This window comes from Arachis hypogaea, chromosome 7 (genome assembly GCF_003086295.3).
Source record: "Arachis hypogaea cultivar Tifrunner chromosome 7, arahy.Tifrunner.gnm2.J5K5, whole genome shotgun sequence".
Classification (NCBI taxonomy): domain Eukaryota; kingdom Viridiplantae; phylum Streptophyta; class Magnoliopsida; order Fabales; family Fabaceae; genus Arachis; species Arachis hypogaea.
The window spans coordinates 22368646-22380872 of NC_092042.1; the positions used below are offsets into that span (position 1 = coordinate 22368646).

Sequence of the window (12227 nt, forward strand, 5' to 3'; positions counted from 1 at the left end):
TCAAATTTTTAGGAAGACTCAGGTGACAAATTTTCATTATGTCGAAACTCTCTCATCTTGAATTCAATGTTGTTGATATATCTGAAAACAATTATTTATCATGGATATTAGATGCTGAAATCCATCTTGATTCAATGGATCTTGAAGATACCATTAATGCTGAAAATAATGCATCCCAGAAGGATAAAGCCAAAGCCATAATTTTTCTTCGTCGTCGTCTTGACGAAGGATTGAAAAATGAATATCTCACATTAAAAGATCCTTCAGATCTTTGGAAAGACCTTGAAGAAAGGTATAATCATCAAAAGACGGTGATACTTCCTCAAGCCCGATATAAATGGACGCACTTGCGTCTACTGGATTTTAAATCCATAAATGAATATAATTCGGCAATGTTTCGAATCACCTCATGAATGAAATTATGTAGGAAAAAATATCTGATAATGATATGTTAGAGAAAACTTTTTCGACCTTCCATGCCTTGAATGTGCTCCTGCAGCAACAGTATCGAGAAAAGGGATTTAAAAAATATTCTGAGCTAATTTCTTGCCTTCTTGTTGCTGAACGCAACAATGGGTTGCTCTTAAAGAATTACGAACCACGTCCAGCTGGTGCTGCCCCATTTCTTGAAGTAAATGCGGTAAATCATTACCCCAGAAGAGGTAAATGGCAAGGTTTTGGCAACAAAAAAAATTATAGAATGAAAATGAATTATGTTCAAAAGAGAGGATCTCACCAGAAGTAGGATAAAGAAAGAAACATTGGGCAAAATAAATCAACAGAGGATAAGTATTTCCGTTGTGGTAGAAAGGGCCATTGGTTGTGTACCTGTCGTACACTAAGGCACCTAGTCGATCTTTATCAAGCATCTTTGAAAAAGAACGACAAAGGAAAGGAAACGAATTTTGTTTCAAATGATGTTGAAAATTCTACCACTCATTATGATGTATCTAATTTCTTTGAGAATCCTAAAGAAAATATTGGTCATTTGATCAATGATGTAATAGTTTAATATGTGGGATTGTTAAGTATCCATGTAAATAAATGATGTAAAGAATTTGTTGTTAAGTTTTATTTTCTATGTATTTAAGTTTCAAATACAATGTATATAAATAATAAAATATTAATGTTTATGAATTCTGAAATCATTAAATGTGTCAAGTTTTAAATAAAATTTTAGTATATGACATTATTTTTATGTACAGTGTTTCTTAGAAAAATAATTCCGATCAAATATTCAATTTAACTGTACATACTACTCATTTTATTATTATTATTTGTCTTTGAAGAAAATGGCAAGGATATATAATGAAGATGTATGCCTTGCGGATAGTGCAAGTTCGCACACTATTCTCAAAAGTGATATATATTTTACCCATCTTGTGCCAAAAGAAGAATATGTTAATACTATTATTGGCTCAGAAAATGTGATTGAAGACTCCGAAAGAGCTATAATTTTGTTTCCTGGAGGAACAAAATTCATAATAAATAATACACTATTGTCTACCAAGTCTCTAAAAATCTTGTTGAGCTTTAAAGATATTCACTGAAATGTATATAATATTGAGGCTATGAATGAGGAAAGTCATGAGTACTTATGTATCACAACTCATGATTTAAATAAAAAGGTTATATTAGAAAAGTTACCATAATTTTCATCTGGGTTATAATATATCAAAATTTGTGCAATTGAATCACATGCCACTGTAAACCAAAAGTTTACTAGCCCAAATGAATTCATAACTTGGCACGACCGATTGGGTTATCCGGGAACAACAATGATGCGGAGAATTATTGAAAACTCCCATGGACATTCACTGGAACTAGAAGATTCTTAAATCTAGTGAATTTTGTTGTGCTGCATGTTCTCAGGGAAAGTTAATTTTAAGGCCATCACTAGTAAAGATTGGATTTGAGTCCCCTAAATTCATAGAAAGGATTCAAGGCGATATATGTGGACCTATTCATCCACCATGTGGATCTTTTAGATATTTTATGGTCCTAATAGATGCATCTTCGAGATGGTCACATGTGTGCTTATTGTCTTCTCGCAACCTGGCATTTGTGATATTACTGGCTCAAATTATTCGATTAAAACAACAATTTTCAGAAAATCCAATGAAAGCAATTCGTCTTGATAATGCTGGTGAATTTACTTCCCAAGCTTTTGATGCTTATTGTATAACTAATGGAATAAGTGTTGAACATCTAGTAGCTTATGTTCACACACAAAATGGGTTAGCAGAATCACTTATTAAACGCTTCAATTAATTGCTAGACCCTTACATATGAGAACAAATCTCCCAACCTCGGTTTGGGGGCCTGTTATTTATGCTGCAGCACTTATTCGTTTGAGGCCCACGAGTTACCATCAGTTCTCTCCTATGCAATTAGCTTTTGGCCAGCAGCCAAATTTTTTTCATTTAAGAATATTTGGGTGTGTGATATATGTTCCCATTGCACCACCTAATCGCACCAAAATGGGACCCCAAAGAAATTTGGGGATATATGTTGGATATGATTCTCCCTCTATAGTGAGGTATCTTGAGATACAAACTGGAGATGTATTTAAATTCCGCTTTGCGGATTGTCATTTTGATGAATCAAAATTTCCAACATTAAGGGGAGAGAATAAGCTTCCTGAAAAGGAACTTAATTGGAATGCATCATCCTTAATGCATTTAGATCCTCGATCAGCGTAATGTGAACTAGAAGTTCAAAAGATTATACATTTGCAAAGAATAGAAAATGAATTGCCTGATGCATTTTCCGATACAAAGAGGATAACCAAATCTTATATACCAGCAAAAAATACCCCAATTCAAATTGATGTCCCAGTCGGACAAATAGCCATTGAAGCAAATTCACGCCAAAAGCGTGGCAGGCCTATCGGCTCCAAAGAAAAAAATCCTCGACAGAGAAAAAAGGTAAATACTATTCCTATTGGAAAAGACATAGTAAAGACACTTGCAGTTGTCCAAAATTCTGATATAGTTTTAACGTTAGAAGACGTTCAGGTACCTGAAAATTGTGAAGATGATGAGATCTCGATAAATTATGTCTTTACAGAAGAGAAATGGGATCGAAATAAGACAATTGTCAATGAAATATTTGCATATAATGTGGCATTAAATATCATGCATGAAAGTAAGGAATCTTGAGCCAAGATCAGTTGAAAAATGTCGACAAAGGAATGATTGGCCAAAATGGAAAGAAGCCATGAAGGCTGAGTTAGACTCACTTGCAAAACGTGAAGTCTTTGGACCTGTAGTCCATAAACCAGAAGATGTAAAACCTGTTGGATACCGATGGGTATTTGTGAGAAAACAAAATGAGAAAAATGAAGTTGTGCGCTACAAAATCCGACTTGTGGAACAAGATTTTTCACAAAGGCCCGGTATAGATTATGAAGAAACATATTCCCCTGTAGTGGATGCAATAACATTGCGTTATTTGGTCAGTTTATTTGCATATCATAAACTACATATGCATTTAATGGATGTGGTAACAGCCTACTTATACGGCTCATTAGATCGGGATATCTATATGAAAGTCCCTGAAGGACTAAAGATATCTAAACTATCCAATGAATATTTGCAGGGGTTATACTTAGTCAAATTGCAAAGATTTTTATATGGTTTGAAGCAATCTGGTCGAATGTGCTATAATCGTCTTACTGAGTATCTAGCCAAAAAATGGATTCAAGAATGATGATATCTGCCCATGTGTTTTCATAAAGAAATCTGCATCTGGATTCATTATAATTGCTATGTATATTGATGATTTAAATATCATTGGAACTCCTGAAGAGATTCCAACAATTATAAAAACTCTAAAAGAAGAGTTTGAGATGAAAGATCTTGGAAGGACTAAATTTTGTCTCGACCTGCACATCAAGCATATAAAAAATGGGATCTTTATTTATCAAACAACATACACAGAGAAGATCTTGAAGAGATTTTATATGGATAAGTCACATCCATTAAGTACTCCAATGATCATAAAATCTTTGGATGTGTAAAAAGATCAATTCCGTCCTAAAGAAGAAAATAAAGATATCCTTGGTCCTGAAGTACCATATCTTAGTGCCATTGGAGCGCTAATGTATCTTACTAATAATACACGACCCGATATATCATTTGCTATGAATTTACTAGCAAGATATAGTTCCTCTCCAACCAGAAGATATTGGAGTGGAATCAAACAAATCTTTCGATATCTTCATAGAACGGTTGATATGGGATTATTTTATCCATATGGATCCAAGTCACAATTAGTTGGCTATGCAGATGCTGGATACTTGTCTGATCCACATAAAGGGAGATCTCAAACAGGATACATATTTACATATGGTGGAACAACTATATCATAGAGGTCCACGAAACAGACGATTTCTGCAACATCCTCTAATCATGCCGAAATACTAGCGATTCATGAAGCAAGTTGCAAGTGTTTTTGGCTCATTAGTTTGATCCAATATATTTTGTCATCATGTGGACTAATTGATCATAAGATAGCTTCAACTGTCCTGTTTGAAGATAATATAGCATGCATTGCTCAACTTAAAGGCGGATACATTAACGGTGATAGAACAAAGCATATTTCTTCCAAATTCTTCTTCACTCATGATCTTCAAAATCAGGGGACAATTGATATCCAACAGATCCGCTCAAGTGACAATCTGGTAGATTTATTCACAAAGTCACTCCCAAAATCCTACTTTGAAAGATTGGTGCATGAGATTGGGATGCAAGAGGGGGGAGACTGTACTCTTTTTTCCTTGGTAAGGTTTTTTCCCATTGGATTTTTCTTGATAAGGTTTTTAATAAGACAGTTCCCATCACAAAAGATTTTGTACTCTTTTTCTTTCACTGAAGTTTTTTTTTCCATTGAGTTTTTCTTTAGTAAGGTTTTAATGAGGCATAATCTTAAATGGCACTGTTGTAAGAATTAGACTGGACCTCCCGGTTCGACCGAAAAACTAGTGAACCATCTAATAAAGACCTCCACCAAGCTGATGTGTTCATTTGTAAATCTATGTGCTAATTATTTTATATATTATATACATACACAACTGAATTATTTTATATTTATTTAATTTAATTTTAGTTTTATACTCATTTTTTAATTCTTTAGAATTTATAAAATTATTAAAATAAGTATCAAATATTTTAATATTTACATTTACATATTAAAATATTAGTAAAGATATTTATTTTAAATTTTTTAGAGTATTGAGTTAGTAGGTCTTCGAAGATTTCGAATTAGGACTAATTAGTAAGGACATATAAGCATCACCACTAAATTTCACATGATAAATTAATGGAGGGACATAATGTGTTTATCGTTTATTATTTTGAAGGACCAAATTGGTACTTTATTTTTTTTCAAGGACTAATTAATCTGAAGTCGAAAATTTTAAGGACTTAATTGTCACTTTATTCAAATTTTTACTATTTTATATTTTTTTATTTACGTACGACCGGTTCTATCGGTTCAACCAGTGATCCACCGGTTGAACCAGTGATCCAGTGACTTAGTAATCTGACTAATTCGATCACCGATTCGGTTTTGACAATTATGCTAAATGAACATCCAAGAGGAAGTGTTGTGATAAGGTAGCTTATGTGGATGTCCATTCTCAAGAGAGAATGAAATTAATAATGTTGAAAAAGTTAAACTTTCACAAATATAAATAGGAGGCATGATCAGAAGCAATTGACACAGTAATAATAAAACAAATATTTTTTTCCTCTTTCTTATACTACAATATAAAATACTTTTTTACTTTCTCTCTTCCTATACTACTAAGATAATATTAGTATATTATTATCTTTATAATAACATAATAATGTTAATAAATAATGATAGTAGTGTTTTTTATTTAAACTTTATTACATCTTCCTTGTTTATTTTATAACAAAAATTGTTTATTCAGATTTATTCTGAGTTTGTTAAATTTTAGTGTTTAAATTTTAAAGTTGTTTGTAAATTTTTAATATTAAATTATATACCAAATATTAAAGATATTTATTTTATATTTAATTAAATTGATTAAATTTCAATTGAATTCTGATTAAACTGTAAATCAACTAATGATTTTAACAATTCATCACCGGTTCGATTCTCAAAAACATTACGTGCAAATGATTTTGCCTAAGGGTAAACATGTGTATTGCCCTTTTGATTAAGACTGAAGAATTAAGATAGAAAAATGCCAATAAAGTGCTATTATTTATTTGTTTGAGGGAAACAAAGAAAACCTCATCTGAGACCAAGAGTGAGGAAATGGCAGTGTCACTGAGACTGCCCTCTCTAACGCTAACGAACCTGTTCGCCTCACCGTCTTCTATTCCCATTCTACGACGCCGACGCCCCCATGGCACTCTTCTCCGGCCGCCGCCCCTCGCTGCTAGCTTCTCCTCGCAGAGAGCAGAGGCTGCGTCAGCTCAGACCCAGTATAACTCGAAGAGCAGCAAAGGGAGCGACCAAGTAATAACGCCAAGGTCACAGGACTTCAACGCTTGGTACCTCGACCTCATAGCCAACGCCGAGCTAGCCGATTACGGTCCTGTTCGCGGCACCATGGTCATTCGTCCCTATGGTTACGCTATTTGGGAATCCATTCAGGTTCCTCCTCAATTTTTATGCTTTCTTTTTGGCCGATATATTAAGAGAAATCTTATTTTCTTTTTCTTGGCGTACAGGACTATTTGAATGTGAAGTTCAAGGAAACAGGGCATAGTAACATGTACTTTCCGCAGGTAATTTAAAGGGATGATGTAAGGAAAAATGTTTCGGTGATTATGGTGATTCCCCTGTTTGCGAATTTATTTATTTATTTTGGGGGGATTTCTAGCTCATTTATAGTTTAATCCTCAGTGACTATGGTTATTGTAGTAGTTGGACGGAGAATTTGCATTAGACAGTTCAAGGAAGAATACTTTTTTTATTCTCCGAAGTTGTGAACTTGTGTGTGATAATGCAAAACACCTTGTAGTATAGGAAATGTAATGGTAATGCAAAGTCAGGTATTGATAATGCGGATACCATGATTCTAACTGTAGTATGACATCAAAATATCTCTTATTGAGTTTGGTGCTTGTTTGTTTCTCCATTCTGCGGTGTAGTTTATTCCATACTCATTTATAGAGAAAGAAGCAAGTCATGTGGAGGGCTTCAGTCCCGAGTTGGCATTGGTGACAATTGGAGGTGGAAAGGAACTTGAAGAGAAGCTCGTGGTGTGTATGCTCTTCAACTTTTTTTGTTTGCTGATGTTGCTTTCATGCGCATTTCTTCTCCGTATCGTTTTCTTCTTTTTCTTTTTCTTTTTTTTTTTCCTTTTCCTCACAATCTATATACTGAATACAATTTCTATTTGTGATATTGAGTATCTGTGACCTAAGGTTAGCTTTGATTTTTGTAATTCTTGAGGCTGTGTCAGGTTCGACCCACAAGTGAAACCATTGTCAATCACATGTTTACCAAATGGATCCAAAGTTATCGTGATCTCCCTCTCTTGATTAATCAGGTAAATGTTTCCTCTGCTGTGCTTGTGAGTAGACACTTGTCTGCTTATGTGATTGGATAGTCTGTGACTTTCTTTTGACATATAAATGTGATGCAGTGGGCAAATGTCACAAGATGGGAGATGCGCACAAAACCATTTGTTAGGACTCTTGAGTTTCTTTGGCAAGAGGGCCACACTGCTCATGCAACTCCTGAAGAGGCAGAAAATGAGGTCATTATCTTCTCTGTGTTAAGCCTTAGTGTCTTCACTTGTTACATCACTGTGATCTTAGTAAATATTTCTGTTAAACTGCAGGCTATACAGATGATTGACATCTATACCAAATTTGCTTATGAGCAAGCTGCAATACCTGTTATTGCAGGTCGAAAATCTAAAGTAGAAACATTCGCTGGAGCTAATAAGACCTATACAATTGAGGCCATGATGGGTGACAAGAAAGCATTGCAAGCCGGAACCAGCCACAACCTTGGCCAGAACTTTTCTCGTGCCTTTGGAACACAGGTATTTAAACAACATTTTAGTAGTTGCAGATCTGCAAAATGTTTTCTTGGTGTGAAGTTCACTTGTTTTTATCAATATACTTAATTTCTTCAAGAAATTATGCTCCTTCTCCCGTCTTAAATGCACAAGTTATTTTTATTTATTTGCTATTTTTGCTTTCCATGATACCTGGGCAGTTACCCTCAAATTTTGATTGACTCTTATATTTGCATGCCTTTTTTTCAAGTATTTATATCAGATGCAGATGCTCAAGATTTATCCTTATGCAGTTTTTAGATGAGACTGGACAAATGCAGCATGTTTGGCAGACATCATGGGCAATTAGTACACGTTTTGTTGGAGGCATTATCATGACCCATGGAGATGATGCCGGCCTAATGCTTCCTCCAAAGCTTGCTCCGATACAGGTACTTTAGGGTGCTGCACATCTAAGTCACGTTAAGTCACTGGTTTGGGATTATCCTTTGGAACATCTACCACATTGGCTGATAATTTAATTCATTTGATGGTTGTACTTTTTAATGATATGCCTTGCTTCATTTAGGTGGTAATTGTACCTATTTGGAAGAAGGATGAAGAGAAAGTGGCTGTTCTAAATGCAGCATCTTCTGTAAAAGAAGTTCTTTGTACGGCAGGTATTAAAGTTAAACTAGATGACTCAGAGCAAAGAACTCCTGGATGGAAATTCAATTTCTGGGAAATGAAGGTTTTCTCTTAAACTTGGATGCTTGATATAAATAATCTGATGTAGTAGTTGCTGCTGGCTTAATGCAAACTCATGCCAAATTAAAGTTCTACTTGTGCTTACCTAATATGCACCTTCTCATTTCAGGGTGTTCCTCTTAGAATTGAAATTGGTCCTCGTGATGTATCTAGTGAGAGTGTGGTGATATCCAGGAGAGATGTTCCTGGGAAGCAGGGGAAAGTGTTTGGAATCTCTATGGAGCCTTCTATTTTGGTGGCTTTTGTGAAAGACAGGTTGTATGAAATACAGTCCTCTCTTTTGGAGAGGGCCATAGCATTTCGTGACAGGTTCACTCATTTTCTGTCTAAAATCTAAATATCTCCTTTCTTAACATGCTTTGAATTGTGTGAAATAATGGCTTCTGTACAGTAATATAATTTCATTAATCATCTACTTGTTTGAAGTGAAGAAGGCTAATGGTAGCATAACTTTAGATTGTGGCAAAACAATGTTCTCCTTGAATCTGGTTTTTGGCTTATGCTATAACACTGACATATTGAAAAAGCACGGCATTTTCTTTTGCAGCAATATTGTAGATGTGAACTCATATGATGATCTTAAAGTAGCAATATCACAAGGCAAATGGGCTAGGGGTCCTTGGTCTGCTACGTAGGTTTTTTCATATAAGATTCTTAAAACAGATTTTCAGGGCTAAGCATAAATGTGTATATATGGATGTGGACCATGATTGACAACTGTTTTACATGATCATGCAGCAATGAAGATGAGTTAAAAGTAAAGGAGGAAACAGGAGCAACCATTAGGTGCTTTCCTTTTGAACAACCCGAAGGGATCAAAAGATGCTTCATGACTGGAGATCCTGCCGAAGAAGTAGCAATTTTTGCCAAATCTTACTAATTCCCAAGTATATTATCCTGCAGATTGGGCTTGTAGTCAAATTCTTGGTTTGAATCGTATATTTTTTGGTAAGTCAGTTGTGTTGTACAACATAGACAACTTATTACAGAACATTTAACTGATCAACTGTAGCTTTTTATTGTTAGTTGTCATAATGGAGTTACAATTGTCAAATTTTGTAAGGAATATTTATGACTTGCAGTTTTGATGATACCTATGTGATTTCTTGATATTATCCTGAATTTGTTATGATATGAGTTAATTCAGATCAGTCCTGCAATTAAATGCTAAAATTTTATACATCAACACTCGACAGCATATGAAACTGTTTATTGTTGAAAAAGAAAAATGTAGAACAAGTAATGAATAGTGTTTAGGTTATGATCTCAAGAACAAGTAACTCAAGCACACCAGTCACCAGGTGATGCTAATAGATTTAAAATGCAGGTTTTCTGTGGAGCAATATTTACAGCTTGATGTTACTTCGTGTCTCATTTCACTTTGGCCACTGACAAGAATTCTAATGCTTGATCTTTGGCAACTAGAGAGTATTTCTGTCACAGAATGAAATTTTTTTCTACAGGTTTTACTTACAAATTTTAACGAGAAAGTGTTATTTATTCAATGAAAAAGATATTTAACTGAACTTAAAAAACATGGTCATCTCAAAAAGTCATATTTTGCTCTTTATGTTTGGTCTTTTGTCATAGTGTACTATAACTACATCCACAAAGGATTGGTGGGTTAGAGACTCTAATTCCTTGTTAGTAGTGGTGTTCATGGATTGGGTTTGATCCGCTATCCGCGGTGTTTATTCAAATCTGATCCGAAAATTACGGATATGGATCCGATCCGTAAGGTTATTGGATCAGATCGGATTCGCATAGTAATCGGATCAGATTGCGGATTTTGTGTTGGTATCCGCATATCTGACGCATCCGTGTATCCGCAAAAATAAAGAAATAAATAAGTAAATATTCTTTTTGTTTTATTTCAACTAATAATTATCATATATGTTATATTATTTTAATTTATTATTTAAGAAAAGTGTCTTTAATATTATTTTAAGAGTAAACATATTTAAAAGAATAGAAAAAATGAATTTTATGGATATTTTTTAATAAAAATAAGTTTTTAAATTTTTTTTGTGTTTTGCAAATATATCCGATATCCGAGTTAAAAAATTGAGACTATTGGATCTGATTTGATCCAATAATTTTAGTGCGGATCGAATTGAAATTTTGGCCATATTCAATCCGATCCGAGTACTGTGCCCGGAGATGTGCGTTCGCTTTCAATCTACTTAGAGCAACTCTAATGGTTGAGTTCCCAACCCACTTTTGTCTGGCAAGATGCAGTTCTATCTGTCTGAGTTCTATCTTTTAGAGAAGAGAGAAGATGATTTTCTTCACATAATTCAAGGGAGAAGAGTTCCTCCTCAAAAGGATTCTTGATCGCCAATGGTAACTTGCCATGTGACAAGTTACCTTTAAAATAAATAATTATATTAAATTATAATTAAATAAATAATTATATTAAATAATTAAATTATAATTAATTAATTATTTAAATTATAATTAATATAAATAATTATATTAAATTATTATTAAATATTGTGTATTTTGTTATATTAAATTATAATTAATTAAAATTATTTACGTAAAAAAATAAATTCAATTTTTACACATTTCAAAATAACTTTTAATTAGATTATTTATTTTTATTTATAAAATTTAAAAATACTAACCACATTATAAAATTACAAATTTGAAAATGCTAATTATATTATAAATTTTTTATATTAATATTTTTTAATAGTAAATTATTTTTGAATTCATAAATTTAAATAATATTATTGTAAAAAAATAGTAATTAATATAATCTTAATTATTTTAATTAATTAATTAAGTGAGACTCTAATATAGACTAAAGTTAGTTTCTCCTAATGAAAAAAAAAGAGATAGTTTGAGTTTTTATTTACTGTTTATGATACAAAAATTGATGTGGAGTTACTTTTTATGATAGATAAGGCATAAATAAGAATTGAGATGAGTTTCCTACGAGATGGTCTTAAGAGCAACTCTAATGGTTACCTTTTTGGAGTTTTCATTACTGTGCATGTCAGTAAAAATGGAAACCAACCGTTTGAATGAGATAAGAAAGAATTCCTTCTCTTGGATCAAGAAGGGGAGTCCATCTGAATGGGAACTCCTGTTACCTAATAATAACTTGTCAAATTAAAAAATAAATAATTATATAAAATTTTAATTAATTAAATAATTATATTAAATAATTAAATAATAATTAATTCAGTAATAATTATAATAATGAATTATATTAAATAATTATATTTTTATTTAATTAATAATTTATATTAATTATTTAAATAATAATTAATTAGATTAAATAATTAAATTTTTATTTAATTAATGATTTATATTAATTATATCATAATTAATATTAAATATTATTTATATTATTATATTAAATTATAATTAATTAAATTTACTTACATTAAAAAATAATTTAATTTTACACTTTACAAAATAATTTTTGGTTGGGTTGGTTATTTTTATTTTTAAAATTTAAAAT

General features: G+C 32.5%; 1 protein-coding gene across 1 annotated transcript; it reads left to right on the top strand.

The window, feature by feature from the left end:
- Nucleotides 1-6200: 6200 nt before the first annotated feature.
- Nucleotides 6201-9870, top strand: LOC112702791 (proline--tRNA ligase, chloroplastic/mitochondrial). The gene is made up of 11 exons (XM_025753969.3): nucleotides 6201-6630; nucleotides 6708-6764; nucleotides 7131-7241; nucleotides 7445-7531; nucleotides 7628-7741; nucleotides 7826-8032; nucleotides 8302-8439; nucleotides 8577-8738; nucleotides 8865-9064; nucleotides 9303-9386; nucleotides 9494-9870. Exons 1-11 carry the CDS (start codon nucleotides 6289-6291, stop codon nucleotides 9633-9635), a joined length of 1644 nt encoding a protein of 547 aa, XP_025609754.1. The 5' UTR covers nucleotides 6201-6288; the 3' UTR covers nucleotides 9636-9870.
- Nucleotides 9871-12227: the final 2357 nt, after the last annotated feature.

What these genes read in the sequence shown, in the direction of transcription:
- LOC112702791 (XM_025753969.3), top strand. Translation starts at nt 6,289, where the DNA reads ATGGCAGTGTCACTGAGACTGCCCTCTCTAACGCTAACGAACCTGTTC. An exon ending in CTATTTGGGAATCCATTCAG is followed by an intron (nt 6,631 to 6,707) that starts GTTCCTCCTCAA and finishes CTTGGCGTACAG; the next exon opens with GACTATTTGAATGTGAAGTT. An exon ending in CAAAGCTTGCTCCGATACAG is followed by an intron (nt 8,440 to 8,576) that starts GTACTTTAGGGT and finishes TGCTTCATTTAG; the next exon opens with GTGGTAATTGTACCTATTTG.